Consider the following 12,503-nt stretch of genomic DNA (forward strand, 5'->3'; position numbering starts at 1 on the left):
GCCTGCTATCTGCTCCAGATCTCTACATTCATCTGACTTGAGAGCCCCATGTGCATCCTCCCCTCAATATACCAATTGTTGACAATCGGCGACCCCTGTTGCCTAAGCTTACACTTCAGGTCTCTCTCTCTCTCTAAAAGCTCTCCACTTCCCTCTCCACTTTAAAAAACCCTGCTTAAAGTCCACCTCTTTGACCAAGCATGTGTTACACTCTTTGCACTTCTGGGGCGGGATTCTCCGACCCCACGCAGGGTCGGAGAATTGGCGGGAAGCGGCGTTATTTCCGCTCCCGCAGGTTTTTGAATTCTCCCGCCGGTCATAAACCGGCGTTGTGCAAATCCCGCCGGCAGCCTGTGAAAACAGCTGGCGCCGGCGGGATTTCATTTTTTTTAAACTTACCTCAAATCTCCGGCCCGGATGGGCCGAAGTCCCGCCACTGGGAGGCCTTCTCCCGTCGCCGAGGTTTAAACCACCTCTGGAACGGCGGGCTCAGCGGCGCGAGCAGGCCCCCGGGGTCCTGGGGGGGCAGGGGGCGATCGGACCCGGGGGGGTGCCCCCACGGAGGCCTGGCCCGCGATCGGGGCCCCCCGCTCACTCCGCGGGGCAGTGCCGTGGGGGCACTCTTTCTCCTTCCGCGCCGCCACGGCCTCCGCCATGGCGGACGCGGAGGAGAACCCCGCATCGCGCATGCGCTGCCGCTGACGTCACTGCCGGCGCATGCGCCGACCGCCGAAAGCCTTTCGGCCAGCCCCGCTTCCGACTGTGCCGGGTGTTTGCGCCAGTCTTCTGGTGCAAACTGCTCCGGCGCGAGGCTGGCCCCCAAAGGTGGGGAGAATTCCACCTTTGGCGCCACTCCCCTACGCCGGCACCCTCCGTCACGCCGGGTAGGGGAGAATCCAGCCCCTGATCTGTCTTTGGATTTTTAAAAATTAATTTATAGGATGTGGGCATTGCTAGCTAAGCCAGCACTTGTTCCCACTCTTTAACTGCTCTTGGGAAAACGGTGGTTGAGCTGTCGTCTTGAACTGGTGCAGTCCATGTGTAATTCGGGATGCTAATGTGCTGTTAGGGAGGGAGTTCCAAGATTTTGACCCAGAATTTTCTACATTGGATCTTATGTAAATGCAAATCCTTGTTGTTACAAGATGTTTTTCTTTCCAAAATATGAGCAACAACTGGTGCAAAAAAATGAAATGAAAGCATTGCATTCATACAGTATCTCTTCAAGTGCTTTATTTGCATTGGGTTACTTGGATGTCCACTGACCGGCACTGTTGGCTATAAAACAATAGGCTCAGTCGTACCCCACAAACAACAGTTAGATGCACGACCAGTTGACTTTTCTTTTTTTTAAATAAATTTAGAGTGTCCAATTCATTTTTTCCAATAAAGTGGCAATTTAGCGTGGTCAATCCATCTACCCAGCACATTTTTGGGTTGTGGGAGCGAAATCCACACAAACACGGCGAAAACGTGCAAACTCCACATGGACAGTGACCCAGAGCCGGGATCGAACCTGGGACCTCAGCGCTGTGAGGCAGCAGTTGCATACATTGCGCCACTGTGCTGCCCCATTGACTTTTCTTAGCAGCGTTAGTTGGTGGAGGAACTTTATCTGGAACATGAGGAAGCTCCCCATTCTATGATAGTGACATGGGAATTTTAATGTTCACCTGAGTCAGTGGAAGAAATGGTATCTCCGTTTAGTAGCTTGTTTAATACTTCTGGCAATTTAGCTCTGTCTCAGTACTCCAGATCACTCTCAACCTAGTTAAGAGTGTACAAGGTTTTAGTGGACCTTGAAACCACCACCTTCTATCTCAAGAAGTGAGAGTAGGTACAGAACAAGATATTAGTTAGGTCTAAATAACCTAATAATCCAAAGCTTTGAATCATTTCAGAGATACATACATTTAGTGCACTTTGCAAATCATGTTGTTCAGCACTATATAAATTGTTGTGTTGATAAACAAACATGGGGGGGGTGAACTGATATTTTTCATATTTGCTTTTCATTTTTGAAAATATCGATTTTACTTTGAGCCTTCACAACGACTTTTGTGGTAAAGTTGTTTCACAAAGGATGCTATTTTTTGAGATCAGGACAGATATCTTTCTCAATTTGTTAAATTTCACAAAGAACACTGCTTATATCTCCGTCCTTGCCATTTTTGCTGAACGTTACAGGTGAACACTCTTAAGTACTATTGATAAAATCATTGTTAGGTCTTCTTGGATTATTGCATATAAAAGAAATGTTTTTTTTGAACCACTTGTCTTTTCAAGTTATTGCTTTATTTTCTTCAGGGGTGATCTGGACAAGCAAATCTTAGAGATGCTGTTTACATGGGCGCAGTGCAACATGAGTGTACCAGGCTGCATCAGTCAGCTAATTCAGGCAATGAAGGAGAGTGATCGCGAAGATATCGCTGAAGAAGTACATTGTATTATTGAACTGGGCAAGAAGAAATATCATGATTCCATTCGCCGAGTAGGACTAAGCCAAGAAAGCAGCAACGAAGATTCAGCTATAGCAATGGAATAACCTGGAAATCATTGCTCCAGTAGGCAATGCATCTGAACCTTCCTGGTGATGCTTGAAGACAGGGAGGTTCTTATTTATTTATTCATTCAGGGGATGTGGGTGTCGCTGACAAGGCCAGCAGTTTTGGCATCCCTAATTGCCCTTGAGAAGATGGTAGTGAGCCACCTCTTTGAACCGCTATACTCTGTGGTGTTGGAACAACCACAGTGGTACACACACTTCCTCCTATTGTGGAGGAAGTTCTTGGATTCTGTTTTAGACTTATTTCTCCTGGCAAGAGGTGTCATGGGGAACAGAGTTATTCCACATAATTATCAAGAATCACTGTGGTTTTGCATTATATGAAATACAGAAGAGGCCAACAAACTTTCCATTGAATCATAGAATTTACAGTGCAGAAGGAGGCCACCAAGTCTGCACCGGCCCTCGGTAATAGCACTCTACCTAAGCCCACACCTCCACCCTATCCTCGTAACCCAGTAACCCCAACAAAGCTTTTTGGACACTAAGGGGCAATTTAGCATGGTCAATCCACCTAATCTGCACATCTTTAGACTTTGGGAGGAAACTGGAGCACCCGGAGGAAACCCACGCAGAACATGCAGACTCCGCACAGACAGTCACCCGAGGCCGAAATTGAACCCAGGACCCTAGAACCGTGAGGCAGCAGTGCTAACCACAGTGCCACCATTTATTGGAGCACCAATCGATTTGCATTGATGTGCAATTAATAAATTTGATTTCAGCCACAGCGATGTACAATTTGATTTCATGTATGTTACCTAGAGTAGCATACTTTGAGCTGAGTTTTTAGTGTTTAGTAAACTTCTTTCCCTCTTACGTGAGAGATGTCAGCAGTGCACTATGGACTTCCACCACATAGAAAGAAGCCACTCAACTCATTAAATCTGAAGCAGTCTATTACTCCAGCTAATAATAATCTTTATTAATGTCACAAGTAGGCTTATATTAACATTGCAATGAAGTTACTGTGAAAAACCCTTAGTCGCCTGTTCAGTACACAGAAGGAGAATTCAGAATGTCCAAATTACCTAATAGCACATCTTTTGGGACTTGTGGGGGGAAACTGGAGCACCCGGAGGAAACCCACGCAGACACTGGGAGAATGTGCAGACTCCACACAGACAATGACCCAAGGTGGGAATTGAACCTGGGACCTGGAGCTGTGAAGCAATAGTGCTAACCACCCACCTCATCTAGTCTAGCTGAGCCACCTAATCAAATCTCACTCTGCAACATGCTCCCTTTGCACAATAAAGCTGGAAAATGGGGGGCGGGATTCTGCTGGAATCAGCGGGGCGGGCATCTCCGGCGCGAATGAGAGGTGTGAACCACTCTGGCGTCGGGCTGCCCCGAAGGTGCGGAATCCTCCACACCTTCAGGGGCTAGGCCGGCGCCGGAATGGTTTGCGCCGCGCCAGCCAACGGGAAGGGGCTTGGCGCCACGTCAACCAGCGCCGAAGGGCCTCCGCCAGCCGGCGGGAGTTGGCGCATGCGTGGGAACGCCACCGTGTGCTTGCATCATCCCAGCACATGTGCAGGGGGGATCATCTCCGTGTTGGCCATCACGGAGGACTACAGCAGCCGACGCGGAGGAATAGAGTGCCCCCACAGCAGGGGCCCGGCCATAGATCGGGGGGCCCCAATCGCTGGCCAGGCCACTGTGGGGGCACCTCCCAGGGCCAGATCCCCCTGAGGAACCTGGAGGCCGCCCGTGCAGCCAGTTCCTGCCGGCAAGTACCTGGTGTAATATATGTCGGCAGGACTGGCCTAAAACGGGCGGCCACTCAGCCCATCGCGGGCCAGAGAATCACCGGGGGGGGGGGGGGGGGCTGCTGCCAGCGGCCGCCGATCGGCGCAATTCCCACCCCCATCAAAACATTGGCGCCAGAGAATTCGGCAGCCGGTGGGGGCGGGATTCACGCCCCCCCCCCCCCCCCCCCCCCCCCCGGACGATTCTCCGACATGGCGGGGAGTCGGAGAATCCCTCCCGGGGTTCTTTGCATTTAAGCCCTGGTATTACTGAGTTTCACGATCATGGATTTGGAATTCTGGTGCACCATCCGGCTCTTGGTGAGCCTGCAATGACAGACAGCCTCTGCTTCCTTGCAAAGGATTTAAATTCATGTGTTTCCATGCTAAAATATGTATTATTTGGATGGTCACCGTCCCAACCAATGAACTGTTAAGCTGGGTCTGGTGAAGCTGGATTGCTGAAGGTGCCAGTGGCAGTTCCCACACAGCCCCGACACTCTACTTTTTCCCACTTCTGGCTAGTGTGGGGTTTTTTTTCATTTTCATCCTTTTTGATTGTTACTTTTGCAAACTAAGGAATTCTTTTTTTTCCCTACTTTTGGGTACAGTTAGCGACCTTGAAAGTTTACTGCAATTAACTGCAGGGTTTAGTGGAGATTATAATTAACGTTAACGATTCGGCATCCGGCGGGGAAGAGAGCGGACGTGGGTGGAGGAGCTCCTGGGGGGGAACAAAGTTGCGTCCAACTCCTCCCCGAGAACTTGCAGCCAAGCGTGGAAATTCACCGGTTGGCACCCCCGCAACAAGAGAGTGGGGACGAAGAAAAACCCGGACTGCAAAGCTCATTGAGCGGGAGAACTGGGCGCTCGGGAGCGGAGCGGCCCGGCAGCCCCCCCCCCCCCCCCCACGCACGGCAGCAGAGCGCAGGGGCAGGACGAGCGGCGGCCCGGACCAAAGCGGGGACCGAGCCAGCAGCAAGGACACCCGCCGGAAGCCGAATCGTTAACCCCACCACCCCCCGGGGGCGACCACCACGAGGCAGGAACAAAGAGGGACTTCCAGCCAGAAGCCTCTCTCTCTGCCCCTCGACCCTGGGCGAGTGAGGGAAAAGAAAAAAGAACTTCCCCTTTTTCCAAAACAAAACTTTGAAAAGAAAACTTTTAAAGAGAAAGAAATGTTTTCACTTTTAAAACAAAAACCAAATTCTCATGAAAAGAATTTTATATAAAAAAAGTGGTAAAGGAGAGAGGGGAGGGGAAAAGAAAAGTGGGGAGGGAAATGCCAGAAGGGAGCCAAAGCAGAGGGAGAAGGGGCACCAAAAGCAGACGGGGCAATGTGCGCACCCGTTCAGACAAGCTAATCAGCGCACAAAGCGGCGGAACGGAAGGTTTGCCGCAACCAATGGAACTGAGCAGACGGGAGCATTTTCCCCCTGGGCCGGGAGGGAACTGGAAGGCAACCTTTGCCGAGGCGCTGAAGGAACATCAGCAGGTAAACAAGGCAGAGGCTAGGGCAGACATAGAGGCCACAATACAGGGAGCAATGGCCAAGGCCCTGGCGGAGGTGCAGCTCGGCCTGGGCAGAGCAGAAGAGAAACTGGAAGCTCGAGAGGAGAAACTGGAAGCCCAAAAGGCGCCTATTGAGGAGCTGGAAAAAGCCGCGACTGACATGAGTGACCGGATCACGGCCCTGGAGAGGGAGATGGCGAGATTGGGCACAACACGGGAGTCTGAAGGGCAGAGTGGACAATCAGGAAAACCGCTCGAGAAGACAAAATGTCAGGATAGTGGGCCTGCCAGAGGAGATCGAGGGTAGAAACTCCATGGCATATGTGGCCAAGATGCTGGGCAACTTAGTGGGGAGGAAAACTTTCCCCAACCCACCAGAAATGGCCAGAGCACATCGGTCACTGCGTCCGAAGCTCAAGGCAGGGGAACAACCGAGAGCAGTTATAGCTAAACTGCACCGGTACCTAGACAGGGAAACAATCCTGTGCTGGGCCAGGAAAAATAGAGCCTGCAAATGGGAAGGTCACTTCATTAGAATCTACATTGGGGCAGACCTAGCCAGGAGATGGGCCAAATTCAATGGAGCAAAAGCACCTCTTCACAAAAACGAAGTGCATTTTGGTATGCTGTACCCAGTGAAACTCTGGGTCACATACCAAGAAAGAGAATGCTTCTTCACAGCCCCCGCTTAAGCAAACATGTTTGTCGATGAACATGGGCTGGAAAACCAACAGTTAGGGTAGAAATAACGGCCCCCCGCAAGGGGCAACAACACGCCGACGGTGGGGGGATTGGGGAGGGGTGAGGCAATGCCAGGCCCCCTCACCCCGCCATGGCGAGCGCACCCTGTAGAAAAAAAACACTGCCCGAGGGACTGCTTCAGGTGGAAGACCAGGCCCCAGCACGAGGGAACGAGAGTAGCGGAGAAGGGAGAGCAAGCAAGTGGAGTGCAGGGTAGGATGGGGGAAGAGCGGGCAGAAACCCGCAGAGGCCAGGCAAGGGAGAAGCGAGACAGAAATTCCCGAGAGGGGGGTCACCGCACTAGCAAGAAAGCTAGCACTGGGGACATGCAACAAAGCAGGGCCGCAGCCCGCCCCCAACAGGGGGGAAGGCGCCAGGCACAGAGAGGGGGGGGGGGGGGGGGACCACTCAACAAAGACGGGAGAGCAAACAGGGATAGGAACTGGGGAAAGAGGGACAAAGGAGGGGTATACGGGAGAGGGGGGATAAAGTGGGGGGACGGGGACGGGGGGAGACACAGGGAGGGAAAGACCGGGGGCGGGGAGACACAGGGAGGGAAAGACCGGGGGGCGGGGAGACACAGGGAAGGAGGGACAAACAAGGCTAGAAAAGGAATAGCAATAGGGCTGCAAAGTGCCACAACCAAGGGCCCGAAACAAGGAATCGCTACAAGCACCCACACAGTACGGTCTCTGGGCGAAGGGAGACCCCAGAGTGCAGGGGACTACCCGCGTGGCGGACGCACAGTGGGCGGCCATGTCCGGTGCCCCCTGGACAAAGGGAAACCCCGGAGCGCAGGGACCCGACTGCATGGAGAGAGCAGTGATAGCGGCCATCCTGGACGGCCCCCTAACAAAGGGAAACCCCAGAGCGCAGGGACCCGACCGCATGGAGAGAGCAGTGACAGTAACCGTCCTGGACGGCCCCCTAACAAAGGGGAACCCCGGAGGGCAGGGACCCGACCGCATGGAGAGAGCAGTGATAGCGGCCATCCTGGACGGCCCCCTAACAAAGGGAAACCCCGGAGCGCAGGGACCTGACCGCATGGAGAGAGCAGTGATAGCGGCCATCCTGGACGGCCCCCTAACAAAGGGGAACCCCGGAGGGCAGGGACCCGACTGCATGGAGAGAGCAGTGACAGCGGCCATCCTGGACGGCCCCCTAACAAAGGGGAACCCCGGAGCGCAGGGACCCGACCGCATGGAGAGAGCAGTGACAGTAACCGTCCTGGACGGCCCCCTAACAAAGGGAAACCCCGGAGCGCAGGGACCTGATCGCATGGAGAGAGCTGTGCCAGCAGCCACCCTGGACGGCCCCCTAACAAAGGGGAACCCCGGAGGGCAGGGGCGCGTCCACCAGGTAAGTATGGATAATTCCACAGGAGCGAGGGGGCAGAAGCCCCCCACCAGGATAGTCACCTGGAAGATAAGGGGACTAAACGGCTCAGTGAAAAGATCCAGAGTCCTCACCCACCTAAGAAATATGAAGGCCGACATAATCTTCCTCCAAGAGACGCACCTGAGAGAGCAGGATCGACTGCGGGTAAGAAAGGGCTGGGTGGGACAAACCTCCCATTCCTGCTATGGGACAAGGGTCACGGGGGGGGGGGGGGGGGCATTACTGATGAGCAAGAGGACAATGTTTAGGGCGACAAAGACGGTTACGAACCTAGGGGGACGGTACGTCATGGTCAGCGGGGCCCTGAATGGGGCACCGGTAGTACTAGTTAACGTGTACGCACCCAACTGGGACGACACGAGCTTCATCAAGAAGACCATGGCAGAAATCCCAGACATAGCAACGCATCGACTAATCATGGGGGGGGGGTGGGGGGGACTTCCAACTGTGTACAGGACCCAACAACTGACAGATCGAACCCCAATACAGGGAAAGCCACAAACATGGCAAGGAAACTCAGTCACTTTATGGAACAGATGGGAGTGGTGGACCCCTGGAGGATCGCCCACCCAGGGGAGAAGCAGTTCTTCTTCTCCCCAGTACACAACGTATGCACCAGAATTGATTTCTTTGTAGTGGGGAAAACTGTGCTTCCGGGGAGAGACAAAGTGGAATACTCCGCAATTGTGATATCAAACCACGCTCGACACTACATGGAGGTTGGACATTGCCCTACTAGCAGACAAGGTCATCAACAAAAAGATATCGTGGGCCATAGCAGAGTACACAGAGAACAACCAGAACGTTCTGGGAAGCACTAAAGGCTGTACTAAGAGGGGAAATCATCGCTTTCAGAGCGCAAAGAGATAGGGAGGAAAGGGCGGCTAGGCAGCAGCTGGTCAACTCCATACTGGAGGTGGACCGTAAATACTTCGAAGCCCCGACCATAGAGCTCCTGGCGGAGAGGAAAGAACTACAAAGGAACTTTGATCTGCTCTCCACCAGAAAGCAGTGCACTAACTCCGCCAGGCATGTGGGACATATACGAACACGGAGACAAAGCCAAGCCACCTGTTGGCACACCAGCTGAGAAAGCAGGCAGCCACCAGAGAAATTCCACAAATCAGGGATACCAGAGGCACATTAGAAACAAACAGAAAAGATCAACAAAACCTTCACGGCCTTCTACCAAGGGCTGTACACCTCAGAGCCCCCAATGAGGGAGTCTGGGATGAAATACTTCCTTGATGGACTGGACATACCAGTCGTGGGGGAGGGCAGAAAACGGGGCCTGGAAGCACCACTGTACTGGGAGAGATCATGGACAGCATTAGCTCCATGCAGACGGGGAAGGCGCCGGGACCAGATGGGTTCCCGGCGGACTTCTACAAAAAATTTGCAACAGCATTGGCCCCGCACCTGCGGGAGATGTTCACAGACTCACTAGCTAGGGGCACACTGCCACCTATGCTAGCACAGGCCTCAATCTCGCTGATACCTAAGAAAGACAAAGACCCAACGGAATGTGGGTCATACAGACCCATCTCACTGCTGAACGCAGATGCCAAAATACTGGCCAAAATCCTAGCCAAAAGGCGGGAAGACTGCGTACCAGAGGTGGTCGCACAGGACCAGATGGGCTTTGTCAAAGGTAGACAGCTTACTTCCAACATCAGGCGCATGCTGATGTGATAATGATGCCCTCTGGGGAGAGAACACCAGAGGTGATCGTCTCCCCAGATGCAGAAAAGGCCTTCGACAGAGTCAAATGGAAATACTTCATAGAGGTACAGTTCGGGCTTGGAACAGGGTTCACCTCCTGGGCAAAACTCCTATACAATGCTCCCATGGCGAGCGTACGGACCAACAACACCAACTCCCGATACTCCCAGCTGCACAGGGGATGCCCGCTGTCCCCGCTGCTGTTCTCTCTAGCGATCAAACCACTAGCAATCGTGCTCAGAGCAGCAAAGAGCTAGAGGGATGTGGTAGTCACCGCTGTTGTATTGTATATTTTGCATATTAAGTGTATTAAGGTAAGGCTCCTGTACTACAGAGTATAAATGTGTGGGCTCTCTGAGCTGAAGCCATTTCGGCAGCAGCTGTGGGAGGCTGCACATCTCTGCGTAATAAAGCCTCAATTACTCTCTACTCTCGTCTCGTCGTAATTGATAGTGCATCAATTTATTACGCAGAGATTTTACACAATGGCTCTCCATATCAAGCCTGATCGCCTGCAGCTGCACCCTCAAGCAGACAACGCCAAGTCGGCCTTCGCACATTGGCTAGCTTGCTTTGAAGCATACATCGGGTCTGCGACAGAACCACCCTCAGAGGCACAGAAGCTCCAGATCCTGTACACGCAGCTGAGCTCCGAAATCTTTCCCCTCATTCGGGACGTGCCTACCTACGTTAAGGCAATGGCGTTACTGAAGGAGAACAACACTCAGAACGACAACAAAATCTACGCCAGGCACCTCCTGTCCAAGCGGTATCAACTCCCCGGTGAGTCAGTGGAAGATTTCTGGCGTGCCCTGCAAGCCCTGGCGAGGGACTGCGATTGCCAGGCCATTTCAGCCATTGAACATTCTGAACTTCTACTTAGAGACGCATTCGTTACTGGCATAGGGTCAGCTTACATCCGCCAGCGCCTCTTAGAAGGAGCTACCCTCAACCTTGTGGCGACCAAGAAACTAGCGATCTCGCTCAGTCACCTCCCGCAATATACAGGGGTATGTCCCCGACTGCACGGCCCACCCCTCCTGGGCATCGTGGACCCCGACAGCGAACACCCCATCGTGGACCACACCAGCGACCGCTCCCAGCCAACCCCAGGCTTGCGCAGCACGGCAGCCAACCAACCACGGGGGACTCAAGTGCTACTTCTGCGGATGGACAAAACACCCCCGGCAGCGCTGCCCGGCGCGGAGCGCACTCTGCAAGGCCTGTGGGAAGAAAGGACATTTCGCTGCTGTGTTGCAGGCCTGCTCGATTGCCGCTATTGTCCCTGCACCCCCCACGTGCGATCCATGGGAGCTGCCATCTTGCTCGCCTCACAACCCGTGCCGCCATCTTGCCTCAGCACACGTGCGGCCCGTGGGCATCGCCATCTCTAATGCCGCCCGCCATGTGCGCCCTGTGGGCGCCACCATCTTCCCTACCACAGGACCCCTGCTTGTCGAGCACCTCATCGCCTGCAACCATCGCCGACCAGCCGTGCCTCGCCTCCCTCACGATCGGCCAGTCCCGACTGCACAACCTCACGACCGCGTCAACGACAGTGAAGGTCGATGGGCACGAGACATCTTGTCCGGGAGCACTGAGAGCTTTATCCACCCCGATACAGTAAGGCGCTGCTCCCTCACCTGGATGGTGAGGGTGGTACTGCAGCACCACCCTCACCATCCAGGGCATAGAGTTCAGCGGCTTCCGGCTCTATGTCCTCCCCAATCGCTGCGCCACTTTGCTACTCGGCCTGGACTTCCAGTGCAACCTCCAGAACCTGACCCTAAAATTTGGCGGACCCCTACCACCCCTTACTGTCTGCGGCCTCACGACCCTTAAGGTTGACCCGCCTTCTCTGTTTGCGAACCTCAACCCGGATTGCAAACCCGTCGCCACCAGGAGCAGATGGTACAACGCCCAGGACAGGACCTTCATCAGGTCTGAGGTCCAGCGGCTGCTGCGGGAAGGTATTATCATGGCCAGCAACAGCCCCTGGTGAGCCCAAGCGGTAGTTTTAAAAACAGTCAGAACATCAATCGGTACACGCAGCTCGAAGCGTACCCCCTCCCATGCATATCTGATATGGTCAATCAGATTGCACAGTACCGGGTCTTCTCGACAGTGGACCTAAAATCTGCCTACCATCAGCTCTCCATTCGCAAGTTGGACCGCCCGTACACCGTGTTTGAATCGGACGGCTGCCTTTACCATTTCCTTAGGGTACTCTTCGGCGTCACTAACGGGGTCTCGGTCTTCCAACGGGAGATGGACCGAATGGTTGACCGGTACGGACTGCAGGCCACCTTCCCATACATGGATAATGTCACCATCTGTGGCCACGACCAGCAGGACCATGACGCCAACCTTTCCAAATTCCTCCACACCACCAAACTCCTCAATCTAACTTACAACAAGGAGAAGTGGGTGTTCAGCATAAACCAATTAGCCATCCTCGGCTCTATGGATCAAAATGGAGTTCTCGGGCCCGACCCCGATTGCATGCGCCGCCTGATGGAACTCCCACTGCCCAAAGGCCCTCAAACGATGCCTGGGGTTCTTCTTGTATTACGCCCAGTGGGTCCCAAACTATGTGGACAAGGCCCGCCCATTCATTCAATCCACCACTTTCCCACTGACAGCCGAGGCTCACCAGGCCTTCAACCGTATCAAGGCCGACATCGCCATGGCCGTGATGCACACGGTCAACGAGACGCTCCCCTTCCAAGTCGAGAGCGATTCATCAGACGTCGCTCACACCGCCACCCTCAACCAGGCAGGAAGGTCTGTGGCATTCTTTTCACGCACCCTCC

The 12,503-nt window shown here is 53.8% G+C and overlaps 1 protein-coding gene across 10 annotated transcripts in view; it reads left to right on the forward strand.

Moving 5' to 3' along the window:
* Positions 1–3,296, forward strand: part of pidd1 (p53-induced death domain protein 1) — a 149,796-nt gene extending 146,500 nt beyond the window's left edge. For all 10 annotated transcript variants that reach the window (XM_038807484.1, XM_038807485.1, XM_038807482.1 and 7 more), the window contains one exon: positions 2,308–3,296. In XM_038807484.1, the coding sequence (XP_038663412.1) occupies positions 2,308–2,545 (238 nt within the window). In that variant the 3' untranslated portion in view covers positions 2,546–3,296. The remainder of the gene's footprint in view (positions 1–2,307) is intronic.
* The last annotated feature ends 9,207 nt before the right edge of the window (positions 3,297–12,503 follow it).

This window comes from Scyliorhinus canicula, chromosome 9, assembly GCF_902713615.1.
Source record: "Scyliorhinus canicula chromosome 9, sScyCan1.1, whole genome shotgun sequence".
Classification (NCBI taxonomy): Eukaryota; Metazoa; Chordata; class Chondrichthyes; order Carcharhiniformes; family Scyliorhinidae; genus Scyliorhinus; species Scyliorhinus canicula.